General features: G+C 49.0%; 3 protein-coding genes across 3 annotated transcripts; all 3 read left to right on the top strand.

Annotated features, from left to right (window-relative positions):
* Positions 1–3,172: 3,172 nt before the first annotated feature.
* PtrM4_070380 (uncharacterized protein) lies at positions 3,173–5,067 on the top strand (the record flags this gene model as incomplete). Its single annotated transcript, XM_066105900.1, has 2 exons — positions 3,173–4,751; positions 5,060–5,067. The coding sequence occupies 2 exons, from the start codon at positions 3,173–3,175 to the stop codon at positions 5,065–5,067; spliced, it is 1,587 nt and encodes a 528-aa protein (XP_065964527.1).
* A 1,007-nt stretch (positions 5,068–6,074) lies between these two features.
* On the top strand, positions 6,075–12,110 carry PtrM4_070370 (PRP38-assoc domain containing protein; the record flags this gene model as incomplete). Its single annotated transcript, XM_066105899.1, has 4 exons — positions 6,075–8,419; positions 8,473–11,007; positions 11,088–12,003; positions 12,069–12,110. 4 exons carry the CDS (start codon positions 6,075–6,077, stop codon positions 12,108–12,110), a joined length of 5,838 nt encoding a protein of 1,945 aa, XP_065964526.1.
* A 112-nt stretch (positions 12,111–12,222) lies between these two features.
* On the top strand, positions 12,223–12,897 carry PtrM4_070360 (Chromo domain containing protein; the record flags this gene model as incomplete). Its single annotated transcript, XM_066105898.1, has 1 exon — positions 12,223–12,897. The coding sequence occupies one exon, from the start codon at positions 12,223–12,225 to the stop codon at positions 12,895–12,897; it is 675 nt and encodes a 224-aa protein (XP_065964525.1).
* Between the last annotated feature and the right edge of the window lie 3,510 nt (positions 12,898–16,407).

Raw genomic sequence — 16,407 nt, 5'->3', positions numbered from 1 at the left:
GTAGTTACCTATAGGAGTTTAAGCCCTACCTAGATAGGTAAGTGGGTCTAGGAGAGTGACCGGATTGAATTGATTGTTGCGGAGTCTAAATTCGTAGAGTGCATTGTCGATACGAATTGATTCTCGGATAAGATCCTGTAGGTTGTTGATTGCGACGCCGCTTCGCATAAGCTCTTCTTTGACTCTTTCCTTAAGTCCTTGTCTGTACATAACCCTTAATGCTTTGTCGTCCCAGTCGGTCTTCAGGGCATGTCCCTGGAAGATACTGGCGTAGTCGGCGACTGATTGGGTTTGTTTGAGCTGTTGGATTGCACGATCTGCCTTGGATTCTTCGTTGATGACTCCGAATTGCTGTCTAAGCTTGTCTTTGAAGGTTGGATGGTCTTCAAACATTCGTTCAATATCGTCGTCGTCATCGTTGTCGTCCATGTATTTGTTGAGGTAAGGCTTGATCCAGGTGGCGGCAGTTCCTCGCATGTAACTTGCCATGAGCAGTCCACGATCAGTAGGGTCGACCTTCTCATCTTCAAACCTGAAGAAGAGATCGAACTGGAGAATCCAGTCTTCGAGCTTGTGTCGATCGCCGTGAAATAGATCGGGTCTGGCCACCTTGGTGCGGCTTGACGAAGTTTCGTTAGGTGTGTTCATCGGGGTGTCACTCATCTTGAGGGTGTTCAAAGTGTGAAGGTCGTCCGAAGATGATCTTGGGTTGGTTCTCGGGGATAGAGTGATGCGATGGACACGAGGGTGTATAGCACGATTGGTAGATCGATGTAATATACGGGGAGTTGAGAATCAAGTACTAATCCTTAGATTTCGAAGTTGAACACAATGAACCGTAAGGGCTCATTGCCTATTGTTATATACTAACGAATGTCCTATGTCCTATACGTCCTACGTTGTCCTACACTGTCCCATGCGTGGGACCTCGTGGTACATCGTGGGATTCCTTGGGACACACGTGACATGTCCCATGGTGGCGTTCCGCCAAGCTTTGTGGGATGCGGGGCAGGCTTACGTCATTGGTCCTTGTACACCTTTGTACGCCTTTGTCTGAGAAGGGATTCCGACAAGGTCTCCATCCTTCTGCCCTTCATATCTTGCACTGTGTCCTCTCCTTAGGTTTGTGTATGTATGTATGTATGTAATCCATTAACGTCCTTTATCAGTCAGAGACTATGTAGGACGGTGGCAGATGCCATTCTAGCTATTTTTATCTCTCCTTTGACGTTCGTTGGTTGTGTTTTTGACTATTGTGGTTTAGGCATGTCCTAGCTATTACAGGGGAGGAGAGAAAGTAAAACCCTATTATAGCTGCCTGTTTTTCCTTCTCTTCAACCTATCTCTTTTTGCAACGCTTTCCTCGTGTTCCTAAGTCTGAAAAAAACCTCGAGGGGGAAAAAGCCATGGGATCTTGAACGAGGCGTAGGGTTGTAACAAGCTTAGCGTAGTGTTGTAGTCGTAGCAGTACGTGGCTCGGGTGTACTGCGGCTATAAACTGTCGCTAAGTTTTTTGCAGGGGTAGGTGAAAATTTGCGAGTTGGAGTAAGCCGTTCGATATTTTTTTGGTAAAGCCACAAGTGGCGGTGAGAGGAGAAGGATTCGAACCTTCGACCTCTACTACACTGCAAATTTGGAGTGCGGTAGAGGAATACCAGACGCTTTACCACTGCGCCATCCCCCCTCTCCTTAGGTTCGTAACAAGAATATAAACTTCTTTTTCAAATTTCGAAAGTTTAATAGACATAGAGAGGTAATATAGAAGAGAAAAATTGAGATTAGAAAGAGAAAAATATATAGAATAAGACTAAAAGAAGCTTACGTAATTTTAGCGTCGTTTTTTAGCGTCTTTTTTTTTAAACCTTGATTTAAAAAAAAGTAAGTAAAATACCCTAGTTCTAATTTTGCTTACGTAATGCTTATATAATCTAGTATCACATAATTTTTTTTAGAACTTTTTATACGCTCACTAAAAAGTTGTAGCTGCATTAAACTAGGATATGTTTTATCTCTATACTTACTGCTACTTATCTTCTCCTAAGTGCTTACTAAGCAGGTATATTAGGACGCTCACCTCAAGAGGAAGTTTTTAGCTTTCCAAAACACTAAAAACTATAGTTCTAGCTAGTCTAGTTGTCCAGATATATAGCTTCAAAAAAGGTAGCTTTTTTAATGTTGTTTTCTTTTTGTCACCCTACTGTATATACTTTAGAGGTAAACATTAATATCTTATCCTTTAGAGATTACGTAATCTAGACGACAGATCTAACTACTAAGAGTAATCTTAGGGGTAGCCTACCTAAAGGACCTAAACTAGAGGCTAGCTAGCTAGATAATTAAGAATAAGGGTAAGTAGAGACTAAGCGAAGTAATTTACTAGCTAGTAATTATTTAAGGATTCGCGTAGGTTAGGATCTAGGATATAGACTTATAACACTAGAGCAGACGCCTAAGCTATATAGCTATAGAATAGACGCTAATTAGCGTTTTCTATGTAGTATCTAATAGTAAATATGTTGGGGGGATGGCGCAGTGGTAGTGCGCCTGGTTGCTTCTGCTAGCTTGCTCGCAGAGGTTGAAGGTTCGAATCCTTCTCCCCTCACCGCTATAATAATTCTATTATTCTAGCTTTACCAAAAAACATCGAACGGCTCCTTTCGAAACCTGGAAAGTTTTTCACCAATACCCCGCACGCTTAACGCTAGCCGCCGCCGTACAACCGAGCCACAAAGTACCGCCGAGACGAAAATATGCCGCAACTGCCGCTATATACAACAAACGTTCAAGGTCCCATGACTTTTTCCCCTACGAGGTTTTTTTCAGTCTTAGGAGCACGGGGTTATTATAGCAAAGGGATTGGTCACAAAGGTGGAGATAAACGGGTGTCTATTACAAGGTCTCTCTCTCTTTCCTGTATAGAAGCAAAAAACCCAAAACCCCCATAGTCAAACTCGACCAAAGAAACGAAATCCTACGGGTATAGAGGGAAAAAACTAGTCAAACGGCCCTAGGCCACCGTCCTACATAGTCTCTGACTGAAAAAGGACGTTAATGGATACTACTACTACTACTACTAATAGTAAATATGTTAACGTGTTGTACAAGCGAGTGGGCCAGACAAGCGAGTGGGCCACCCCACCAACTTTGATCACCCACCTCACCTTTGCACGCAATGCCTCTACCAAAACAATCCCAAAAAGCTTCTTATGAAGATGATATACACACGGCAGTTTCAGCTCTTAACCAGAATCAAATTCAGTCTCATAGAGATGCCGCGCGGACGTTCGAAGTCTCCCGAATGACGCTTACGCGCCGACGCGCTGGAAAGCCTGCCCGACGCGATTGCCAGCCCAACTCAAGGAAGCTCACACAGAGAGAAGAGGAGGTGATTGTTAACCATATACTTAGCTTAGATCAGCGTGGATTTGCGCCTACGTACGAAGCTGTACGTGATATGGCTGATAAGCTGCTGGCTGCACGTGGCGCTGGCCAGGTTGGTATCCACTGGCCAGCCAACTTTGTCAAGCGTACAGATAGTCTCACGACGCGTTTCAATCGAGCGTACGATAGGCAGCGAGCTCTGTGTGAGGATCCTGTACTAATCAAGAGCTGGTTTGAGCTGGTAGAGCAGACGAAGGCCAAGTACGGCATCTGCGATGAGGATGTCTACAACTTTGACGAAACTGGCTTTATGATGGGCAAGATTACAACTCAGCTTGTCGTGACAGCGTCAGAAAGGAGAGGCAGGCCAAAGACTATCCAGCCAGGCAATCGCGAGTGGGTGACGTTGATCGCTGCGATCAACGCAGCTGGCTGGTCAGTCCCACCGTTCCTCATCTTTGCTGGCCAGTATCACCTATCTGCTTGGTATGAGGACCTCCCACGCGACTGGGCGATCGCAGTCAGCGACAATGGCTGGACCAACAATAAGCTAGGAGTTGAGTGGCTAAAGCACTTCAACGCTTACACAAAGGCTCGTGTTGTAGGCGCGCGTCGCCTGCTTGTCCTTGATGGCCATGAGAGCCACCAGTCGCTTGAGTTTCAAGAGCTCTGCAAGGAGAACAACATCTACACGCTCTGTATGCCACCTCATTCATCTCACCTACTCCAGCCGCTTGATGTTGGCTGCTTCTCGCCATTGAAGCGGGCGTACAGCCGTGAGGTGGAGAGCCTGATCCGCCACCACATCAACCACATCACCAAGCTTGAGTTCCTGCCGGCCTTCAAAGCAGCATTTGATCGAGCGTTCACGCCAGCCAATATCCAATCATCTTTCCGCGGCGCAGGCCTTGTTCCTCTACAGCCAGATGCTGTTCTATCAAAGCTCGATGTGCAGCTGCGTACGCCTACTCCAGCTGCTCTACCAGAGGCTCCCTGGGAGGCTCGTACGCCGAGCAACGTACGTGAGCTTGAGTCTCAATCAAGTCTAATACGCGAGCGCGTGCGCCGGCATAAGAGCTCATCACCAGCTTCGATTATTGAGGCGATTAACCAGCTCAAGAAGGGAGCTGAGGTGATGATGCTCTCGGCTGAGCTGATGCGCGATCGGATCACCAGCCTTGAGAGAGCCAACAAGGCAGCGTCAGCGCGTAGGCAGCGCAAGAAAAAGAGACTACAGCAGCGTGGAGTCTTAACAAAGGGAGCTGCAGAGGATATACTAGCTCAAAATGAGGCTGACCAGCAGATTGCTTGTGAAGAGCGTCAAGGAGGAGCGCGATTAGGCCTTAGCCAGCGCGCTCAAAGGCGCTGCAGTAGGTGTAAAGAGACTGGGCATGACTTACGTACGTGCAAAAAGGATAGTTAGATACTACTTAATCTACTCTATATATATCTATAGTTTGTATAATCGCGTTGTTGAGTTAAATCGCTTTGAAGATGCGAAAGTTGGTGGGGTGGCCCACTCGCTTGTCTGGCCCACTCGCTTGTACAACACGTTAACCTAGTAGAATTAGAGATCTAGATATAGGTAGTCTAGTTGTTACTTAATTACGTAGCAAAGGGCTAGAGCGCTTAACGTAACTTAATAAATCTCCTACCTAACTTATATCTACTAACGCAGATAATTAAGAGGGAATAACTACTTAAGAATTATTAGTTACTTAAGTCACGAGACGTCGTAGACGTCTACGCGCATTAGTAGGATCTTCCTTAAGGGCGACTACGCTAACAGGGGATCTAGATATTAGATTAAGTATGCCTATATAAAGAACTAGTAGGACACTTTAGGGACATTAGCTAGAGCCTAATATAGTCTATTACTATATACCTATTAGGCGTAGATAAGGCAGAAGTAAAGATCTAGATAATTAACTAGGGGGTAGAAATACACCTAGAGGTATGCACGCATTGATTGTAGATGTCATGGATCAAACCCGCGACCTCTAGTAAGCGAGGTGGCCCGTGCGCTTTAAGCGAAGGCCACAGCCGAACACCAAAGTTCGACCCGCGCAGGTCTTCGAACCTGCACGCAATATCTCACTTAGTACTTAATACAGATACGGTCATCTCAACTATTGACGTCCCTCACACTATATTGCGTCTACCATACGGTACCTAGGACACGCGCGGAAAGTGACCGCACCGAAGAACTCAGCGCGCAATCAGTATTGCTCGTGACAGCAACCCCGCAACCCCGCGGCTGAGACGGCGACAACTCGTCCCCCATCTTCGGTCACAGACCCGCATCAGGATAGCTCGCGCGCCGCCAACTGGGACTTTGAGGCTCTGTTATACGACTGCGGAGTGGAACTCAATTGTCATTGGCCCTCGTACGCGCGCGATACAAGCTATTGTGCTGACAGCGGAAGGCGTGTTGTGCTAGAAGCCCATCATCGAAGGACGTTGCCAGTACCGCGTCGCGATTGAGAGTATCGCGATTGCACTGGAACGATTGCGACGGTATCGCATCACCTTGGTGACTGGTAGACGGTTTGGCTCACCGCTTTACTTCGAGCAAGGAGTCAGGAGTGTGACAGCAAATAATCAGCTGTGCTCCCCGCCCACATTTGACGCACTCTCTCACAATCATAACCACTCTCTTTCTCCACCTACATTAACCACACCCAACACCTTAAATGTTTAGAACTATCAACGCCATTAGCGACAACGTCTCTACCGGCGGCCGCCACCCCCGCCGATCTAGCGACATGCAGCCTCCTCCACAGCCCAGCGTGACTGACTTCCCTATTGGCCGCAAGAAGCGCAAAGACAAAGCGCCCGCGACCCCCCGCAGCCAAGACTCCAGCCGCGAGCGACCTAAGGATACTGCATCCGACACCCAACAAACTATTAGCCAAGGCCCCGCTCCTAAGCATGAGCCTGTTCGTCGATCCGAACCAGGCCGTCGAAGCACCTTCGGCTACCCCGCACTTCCAGTTACAGAAGGAGACAGCCAAGAGCCCACAATGGTACCACACGACCCTGCCGACATCTACGATGTTATAGTTGGCAGTTGTCGACTCCAATCCCTCAGAAACAAGAACGTCTTGTCTGCCAAGATTACTCACTCTGAGTTCACGTTCATCACTATTGTACAAAACGAGACTGAGGATGAATTTGAGCTGTACCTAGGCCGAGAATCTCCCCTGGAAGAATTCCAAGTCCCCGTCTGCACTGACGACGACTTATTGGAGCTAGCCACTTCAAACACCGCGTTCCTGCGCTCTCTAGCTATTGAGCTCATGAAGTTCGCCGCTGCTTGCGCTCCTATCCTGGACGCGAACATCGATGCAATAACCAAGGAAGCTCACGAAGCCGCTGTTAACCGCTTACGCCTTCGCATCACTAAGGCTGAAGCTAAGCTTAGCTGGTACGAGAAGGAAGTCTCAAAGCTGACTGAGACTATTGAGACTACTAATGCTGAGTTGGAACACACCAACCGAGAGCGTAATGAGCTTAAGCTAGAGGTCGAGCGCTTTTATCGTCCTTCATCCTCCAAGACCGCCGGTTGCACTAACCCTACTCACCAAGACTGGTATGAGGACTGGAAACACGAAGAAGCGCAGTCCATTAAGTTCCACGGCCTGTACGAGGAGTTCTTCAGGAAGCACCAGGAAGAGCGCGCCCGCGCAGACCGCTATCACCAGCAGCGCGCAGAACGCGACGCCGACTACGAAGATGTGGTCGCCCAGAACTGCGCACTTGAAGAACAACTTGTCCAAGCTACTGAGAATACCCGCAAGCTAGAGACCTCTCTAACTCAGCAACAGCGTGAGTACAATGACGTTGTTGCGCGCCTTCAGCGATATGATCATAACTTCCGCCCGTACACCTTGCAGCGTCGCGAGGACCGCGGTCGTAACAGTCATCTATCTACTCAGCGCAACCGACGACACGAGTCACCTGAGCGCCGTACAGATCGCCGCACTGCATCACCTAACCCGTATCCTAGCCGACAAGCCACTCCTGTTGTTACTCGGCCTGCGCCTCGCCCTCGCGGCGACTCTCACTCAAGATCGCGCTCCCGCTCCCGCCGAGATCGCGCGAATCCGTTGAACCAAGATCCTCACCGATATATCCCTCCTCCATACAACGGCCAGCAATCAGTACAACAGGCAGCGTCCACAGTTGGAGGTCTAAGCCTTTCCTTTAAGCTCCCCGACATTGAAGTCTGGAAAGGCAACGATGATACCAAGAACTACGACAAGTGGCGTCGGTCAGCCATCCAGAAGTGCGAATCTCTGCCTGAAGACAAGCAATTGGCCTACTTGGAGATGAAGGTGGACGGCGCAGCATGGCAATATATTGACGATCTCAAGTTCGAACACTACTTGGACCTTCTTGAAGGACTGGACCCATACTACGCGCGCTCTACCTACGAGAAGGTCTCAGAAGCACAGTCGCAACTCGCTGATGGCTCTCTCAAGATGGGATCGTCTGAATCCTTTGCAGATTGGCGTGGGCGCTTTATGAGCGTGTGTCGCCTAGTGAAGCTTCCAGACAGCGCCATGATTGGCTACGCTCGCGCTTTCCTGCGACCTGGCCTCGCCGCCGCCGCCTCACACGCCTTTGACGATGAGCAAGAGAATGCTCTTGTCAAGTTCCTTGACGCCGCCCGCAAGTCTGATCTAACACAGAAACAGATTAATCAAGGCAAGACCGCTGCTGACAAACCTCGCACCAAGCCGCGCACGCGCTCCCCAAATGATCGTAATCCTGCACGAAAGGCTCGCTCTGGCCGAGGACAACATCGCGAAGCTACTACGACGCGCACAGAGTGGCAGAAGGACGCAATGGCTAAGGCTAAGGTCTGCTTCCGTTGTGGCGAGACTGGTCACCAGGCGCGCGATAAGAAGGGTTGCGCAATCTTAGACTGGGACCAAATCAAGCCTAAGCTTAGTAGTATGCATCTCTATGCTATGGGAGCGGACTTCGACGCCGAAGACGACGACTCTAATGCTTCCACTGAAGAGGAGCCTGAGTTGGACGACATGGGCGAGCCAGTTTCGGAAAACTAGACGCTCCTGATAACAGTCGCATTCAGGAGCTAGACTGGCGCAAGGACATACAACAGAACCGCGAGACGCGAGAAAACCATAACCGTCTCAAGGTCGCTGCCGCCAGGATACTATCTCCAGAAGTCGGAGATCAGGACAACTCACAAGACGTCCAAGACCACTACATCTCTGCGATCGCCGTTAAGGGCCATCTTCGATCTACTAAACAACTACGTTACGACTCCTACACCCTCACTTCTTCTAAGGAATGGAAAAAGACAACTACTCTTATCGACACAGGCGCTAGCGCTTCCTTTGTGAACAGGCGATGGGCTAAAGCCATGGGCCTGCCCATAATGTCTACCTCTTCACCTATCCAGCTTTCTCTCGCGGATGGGAAGGTTGTTGATACATTGAATGAAGCCGTGGAAATCCAAGTCAAACACGGCAGCCACTTATCACCAGTCGTGTGCTTCGTCGCTGACGTAGGAGACTTTGATCTTATCCTTGGTATGACTTGGCTGGAAGACCACGACCCCGGTCTCACCTTCTCACCGCGGAGCATGAAGTTCTCTTCTTCACATTGTACTTCATGTTGTCTCGACCACGGTCTCCCTGAGACAGTATACGGCGACGGCAAGACTCCATCACTTTCAGAATCTCGGCAAACCACGCCCGTGGGCGAGATCTGCATTATCACCGCCAAGGCCGCCTACCTCATGGCTGCGCACAACCCAGACGAAGCCATCTGGGTCGAACCACAAGACTGGGAGAAGCTTGCTGACCCTCCAGACGACAATAACGATTGCGATTTAGACTCCTTCAAACGCAACATCGCCCGCCTCGCCGCCGTCACACAAGAGGACTACGACCACTATATGAACAAGATGGAGAGTCCACATATGACGGAAGCGGAGATCCGCAAACTGGTGCCAGACTGGTTGTACAGCAAGATGCCAGACTTGTTCAGTCCTATACAAGCAGGGAAGTTGGCACCTCATCGCGAAGGCGTTGACCATGAGATTGACACCGACGGACGCATTCACAAGCCTAAGATCTATGGGCTCACACGAACGGAGACCAGGGCCATCAAGGCCTACATCGACGACATGCTCGGACGCGGATTCATCCGACCGTCCACATCTCCGTACGCGTCACCTGTCTTAGTTGTCAAGAAACCAGGTGGCGGACTTCGCATCTGCGTTGACTACCGTCAGCTCAACGCCATCACCAAGAAGAACCGCAACGCTCCACCCTCCATCAAGGAAACGCTGGCCCGCATGGCCAAGGTACGATGGATGACGATTGTCGACGTTGTGGCTGCATTCAACACTGTTCGGATCAAAGAAGGCGATGAAGAAAAGACAGCCTTTCTCACTCGGTATGGGCTATACGAATACGTTGTCATGCCCTTCGGCCTCTGCAATGCGCCTGGCACTTTCCAGACCTTTATCAATGAGACACTCCGCGAGTACCTTGACGATATCTGTACAGCTTACCTCGACGACGTCCTTATATACACCTGCGACGATGACGAGTCAGTTCATGAAGCCGACGTCATCAAGGTCCTCTCTAAGATACGCGACGCTGGCCTCCATCTTGATCCCACGAAGTGCAAATTCAAGGTCAAGAAAGTGAAGTACCTAGGCCTCATCCTCACTACAGAGGGCATCGAAATGGATCCAAAAAAGGTCTCCACTATACTAGACTGGCAAATACCGCGCTCAGTCAAAGACGTCCAGTCTTTCCTTGGTTTCGCCAACTTCTACCGTCGCTTCATCAAAGGCTTCTCCTACATCGCAAAAGCCTTGACAGAACTCACGCGCAAGGATGGCGAAGGCAAGGACCAGAGACATCAGTTCCCGCTCATCGCTGATAGCAAAGCTATACAAGCTTTCCATCGACTTAAGGACGCCTTTAAGACTGCAGGAGTCCTTGCACACTTCGATCCTGACCTAGAGACTTGGTTGGAAACCGATGCCTCAGATTTCGTTACTGCAGCTATCCTCTCTCAGAAGGACGCGACAGGAGTCCTCCGCCCAGTTGCTTTCCTATCGCACAAGATGAACCCTGCGGAATGCAATTATGAGATATACGACAAGGAACTCCTAGCTATTGTCAACGCCTTTGAGCAATGGCGCTTTGAGCTGTCTGGTACTGATGATCCTATTATGGTGTTGTCTGACCATCAAGCCCTTCAGACCTTTATGACCACAAAGCGCCTCAACAGACGCCAAGCCCGTTGGGCGGAATTCATGGCAGAGTTCAACTTCATTATCAAGTACAGGCCAGGCAAGCAGGGCACGAAGCCAGACGCTTTGACAAGGCGTCCTGGCGACCTACCCGAGTCACCCGACGACATCCGCCGTCGGCATCAACTCCAGGTAGTCATCAAGCCTGACCAAGTCGATCCTGAAGCGCGCGTCTGCACCATCAACATCGCCAAGGATGGAGGTTCTCGCCATGCAGTCTACCTCGCAAATCTCATCACACAGCGCACCCTTCCTGACTCTATCCCCGCAGTCGCGCAAATGCTGTATCAACTTAGCGAGGAAGACAACATCTCTGAACGGTACGCCGTCCTCGCCGCACTGCCTGGCATCGAGCCTGAGGGGGAGAAAACGGCGTCTCCCATGACCTCACGAGCAAAAGATCGCTCTGTGCAGCCGATAACGTTACAATCTCGCCTATTACAACGCCAATCGCCGCAACTAGTGCGCCCGCGATACCAAACGAGACGCCCGCCGCAATTAATGTGCCCGCGCCACCGAACAACGAGCTGACTATTGATGCTCTGCTTGACAATATCAAGGCAGCATACAAGGATGATAAGGTGTTGCAGGCGATCGTCAAAGCCAAGAAGGACGGCCTACGACGCCTGCCGTTCAAACTCATACATGGAGAAGAGCACCTCAGGCTGGAACTTGGCGATTGCGAGATCACCGACGAACTACTCTATGTGCGCAACAAGGTCTACGTCCCCGCCGGCGCCGTTCGCACCCAAGTTATTGAACAAGCCCACAAGAGCGTCTGCGGTGGCCACAGCGGCAAACATGAGTTATACTCCAAGCTGTCGCGATGGTATTACTGGCCTAGGATGACCACGGACGTCGCGCAATATGTACGCGCGTGTCTGACTTGCAAGAGGAGCAAAGCATACCGAGAAGGCAAGCATGGGCTGCTGCATCCGCTACCAATCCCCAGCAAATACTGGTCCAGCATCTCTATAGACTTCATCACTCACCTGCCGCCCTGCAGGCATAACGGTCAAACGTTCACTGACATCCTCGTGGTAGTCGACCGACTCACCAAGAAGAAGAAGTTCATCCCAATGGCTAGTATGACCACCGACGCCCTTGTGGTAGCCTTTATCGAATACATCTGGCGAGAAGAGGGCTTTCCTGAGGAGATTATCTCAGACCGTGGAGCGCAGTTTGTCTCTTACTTTTGGAAGCGACTATGCCAGCGTCTGGGTGTACGCCCGAAGTTCTCGACCGCTCACCATCCCCAGACTGACGGACAAACCGAGAACGCGAACTCCTACCTCAAGCAATACCTACGCGCCTATGTCAACTACGAGCAGGATAACTGGGCGCTTTTTCTGCCAATAGCTGAATTCGAAGCCAACTCCAGCACCAGCAGCACAACTGGCAAGTCGCCTTTCTTCGCGACTAAAGGATACAACCCACGGAGTGGCATTGAACCCCCTGCGCCAGCGCCAGGCGCTGCGACCTTGACTGCGCCTGCGCAACAAGAACGTCTCAACGCTGACGCTTTCGCGGATCGCATGAAAACGCTGCAGGACGAGCTGCGAGCTTCAATGCAATGGGCGCAAGCAAAACAAGCAGAATACGCCAATGAAGGAAGGCTACCCGCACCAGCTTTCAAAGTCGGCGACCAAGTGATGCTGGACACTCGCAACCTACGGACGAAAAGACCCTCCGCGTCATTAGACCTAAAGAACCGCGGTCCCTTTACTATCGTTCGCGCCATCAACAACACCGCATACGAGCTAGATCTTCCCGCTAACATGAAGCGCATCCACAATGTCTTCCACCCATGGCTCTTACACTTGGTTGACGACAACCCACTTACTGGACAAACACAAGATCCTGAGGTCCCTGCGGAGTTCGACCCAGAAGTGGAAGACGACACTGAATACACTGTCGAAGCAATCGAAGACTGCCGCATTAATAAGAAGCTTAAGGATCCTGCCGCCCGCGGTCGCAAGGGCAAGACTACCCAAGGCCTGCTCCAATACTTGGTACGATGGGCAAACTATCCCGACGGCCCCGACAATCCTTCATGGGAACCATACATGAACCTCGCGGACTCCGCTGACACTGTGACGCGCTATCACCTTGATCACCCAAACAAGCCGCCTATGCACAGGAAGTTTAAGTCTCTCACAGGCAAACAAGATATGCTGGTTATGCGACTTCACGCTCTTAGTCGTGTCTAGCCAGTGGTGACAACAGCAGACAAGACCAACAATAAGACTGGGATAATATAGTTGTGCTTGCTATAATCGAGGGCGTCGATAAGTTGTGCTAGAAATAGGACTTATAGACGCTGTGCTCGTGGCAAGGACTAGACTGTCAAAGTTACTATTGTTAAGACAAGATGCTAAGGTCACCACGCCACGATGATGATCCATAATTACTGTGCACAGACAACGGGAATAGAATGTAGTAATGGAATGGACACTGCAAGCGACACGCTTGGTATGCAGCAGTTTTGCGATATAGGTATCTCCTTTGTATACAATTTTAGGCAAAAAAAAAAAAAAAAAAAAAAAAAAAGGCAGTTCGAGCGTTGGAACTTGCTCTCTTTTTTGGGGGGGTAGTGTCATGGATCAAACCCGCGACCTCTAGTAAGCGAGGTGGCCCGTGCGCTTTAAGCGAAGGCCACAGCCGAACACCAAAGTTCGACCCGCGCAGGTCTTCGAACCTGCACGCAATATCTCACTTAGTACTTAATACAGATACGGTCATCTCAACTATTGACGTCCCTCACAGTAGATCCCCAAGGTATAGATAGCCTATAGAGCGATTTTAAGCACACGTATATACAGTCGGGTGACAAAAAGAAAGAGACTTTTTAAAAGTTAACTTTTTCTAAGCTCTATATCTAAAGAACTCGACTAGCTAGACTAATACATTTTAGTTTTTTTATAAAGTTAAGAACCTTTTTGTTTGGTAAAGTTACTATAAATATACTTAGTAGGCAAAATAAAGCTAATCTAAGGCAGTAAAAGTAGAGTTCAAAAAGAGCTAGAAGAGAGTTAGGTATAACTTTTTACTGAGCGTATGAAAATTTCTAAAAAAAGTTCCTAAGATATCAGCTTATATAAGCATTACATAAGCAAATCTCTTTCTAAGCTTTCTTATCTAGTTAATTTCAAAAACGAAGAATAAAGAAAAGTACGCTAAAAAATTACGCTAGAATTACGTAATAATCTACTAGTGTTATTCTATATATCTTTCTCTTTCTACTTCCAAATTTTCTTATCTCTATTATCTCTCTATGTCTCGAGAGCTTTCTAAATTCGAAAAAGAAGTTTATACTCTATCTTTGCAAAAAAATCTACTAGTACTATTAGTACTATACTAGAAAAGCCTAATAAGTCTATATATTGTTGAGAAAGAATGACTCTCTCAGTCATGGCATGTAAGTGTGTCAATTGCTAACTATACAAAGCTCGGCTAATATAGAGCGGTGTGGGTCATGTGACTTAGCGTCCTCGTGACAGGTGACCGGAATATTCTCAACACTCCCCCATAAGCCGATCAGCTGTACCCACTACTTTGTATAGGTCTTGCAGTCGAAGCTTCTTCTCCCTTTATATGCTTCCACTGAACGCCTTGCATGCACTTTCCAACACTCCCCCAGAAGTGCCTTGTCAACAAGAATGAAACCTCCCTGTCACCCTATAGTGGCCGTTACGTTGCGAGTCCCTCAAGTAAAGTGAGGTATCGGCCGAGTGAAGAGTTGAGGAAAGAAGGTCGAGAAAGAAGGTCGAGAGAGAAGGTCGAGAAAGAAGGTCGAGAGAATTTTCGCGTTTGAAAATCAAGGTAGAATCGATATCACCAACATACCGACTCTCCCTCGACTCCTACGTGAGAGTCAGCGCTCCCTCAGCTTGGTACTCCCAGTACTCTAGCTGTGTACGCTCTCCTCTGTCCCAGCGCTCCCCCAGCTTGGTACTCCCAGTACTCTAGCTGTGTACGCTCTCCTCTATCCTAGCGCTCCCCTAGCTTAGTACTCCCAGTACTCTAGCTATGTACGCTCTCCTCTCTTGTTGTCCCCGCTCCGTTCCTCCGCTCCTGCCTCCTTGTCTGTGTCCTATTCAGGGCTCCAGACCCTAACACCCTTATTCTCCCCCATCGTTATATAAGCCTTTGCTTCTTTGCGTTTATTTAACGAAATCCTTTGGAAAGAAGATAAAAATCGATCGAGAAATCGGGTGGGGTAGGTGGGTAGCGTTCGAGAGAGTAAAAAAACTTCGAGCACCGTCAAACGGTAGGTTTTCGAGTTTAAGGAATTGAAAGTAGCTGTTGTGATGGTTTTGGGCCGTTGCCCCGCACAGGCCACCTGCCAGATGCCTTAGCGTTGTTTTGATGTTCGCGCACGAGCCACCTGTTTGGTGGCCCATGCACACCCCCACTTAGATATATTCCGCGCAGAGCTTCTTACAAGCTAAGGCATCTGGCAGGTGGCCTGTGCGGGCAACGGCCCAAAACCATCACAGCTGTCGAACTGTAGCTACTAGTTTAAAAAGAAGGTCTCGAAAGGTTACTATCGATAGGCAGGCAATTCGAGTTGTTTTCGGAAGAATCGATGGTTACCGTCGGTAGGTAGGTATTCGAATCGTTGTCAAAAGGTTGGTTGAAAAGGGATAGAGCAACCATTGCTCTCTTCGACTCGCGCGTCGGAATTGGGTATAACTCGCCCAAGGTATCTTCGAGACGCTCCCAGCTTCTCCGGACGATAGTCCATTTTTCTTCGGACTTAATACCCTTCGCGGTAGCCAGGGCGACGGCCCAGTGTCTTCAGGACTTAATACCCTTCGCGGCAGCCAGGGCGACGACCCAGTGTCTTAGAATATAGAAGGCGACGACCTCCTGGGTTGTTCTGGCGTAGACACGCATATACCAGCTTGCTGCCCATATCGAAGAAACGACACTCCGGACACTCACAATGCACACGCAAGCGCGTAAGCCGGGCTCATAACCTGTTGAGAAAGAATGACTCTCTCAGTCATGGCATGTAAGTGTGTCAATTGCTAACTATACAAAGCTCGGCTAATATAGAGCGGTGTGGGTCATGTGACTTAGCGTCCTCGTGACAGGTGACCGGAATATTCTCAACATATATAATACTTTACAACGTATTAAGAAGAAGAAAAGTCCTATTCTACCGCTTTCTACGCCTAAACTAGGCCGCCCTACTAAGGTCTCTAAACGAACTACTCGAGTAGTTAATAGAGACCTAGAAAGAAGTCCTAAGAAGACAAATAGGCGTATTCTAGTAGAGAATAATCTAGATTTCTCTACTAGAAGCCTACAACGCTTATTGAAAGCAGAGAAATACTCAAAATCTCTAGCTAGAAAGAAGCAGCTTTTAAACGCAGAAAAAGCTACTAACCGCAGAAATTACGCTAAGTGTTACGGATCCATAGACTCGCTCGGCCCATGGCCCCCATATCGATAAGATCCTTATCTTATCGGACTAGCGCCTTGGCGCCCACAGCATAAGTTCGGGCTCACAACGTAGATAGCTCGATAGCTTGTATCTTGTCAAATCCAATCTTTCTTGATCGATCCCTCACATTATACAAGCTCCCTTTCAAGACGGGCCCTGGAAGCTCGTTCGCGAATTGTATTTTCTTGTCGCTGCGAGCGACACGCCAACGACAGAAACACTTACGCGACGAGGATCGCATTGACTATACGTACCGCCGCAGAAGAGC

This window comes from Pyrenophora tritici-repentis, chromosome 2 (assembly GCF_003171515.1).
Source record: "Pyrenophora tritici-repentis strain M4 chromosome 2, whole genome shotgun sequence".
Lineage (NCBI taxonomy): Eukaryota > Fungi > Ascomycota > Dothideomycetes > Pleosporales > Pleosporaceae > Pyrenophora > Pyrenophora tritici-repentis.
The sequence above is the reverse complement of the archived record's forward strand: the minus strand, read 5'-3'. Positions and strand labels throughout refer to the sequence as shown.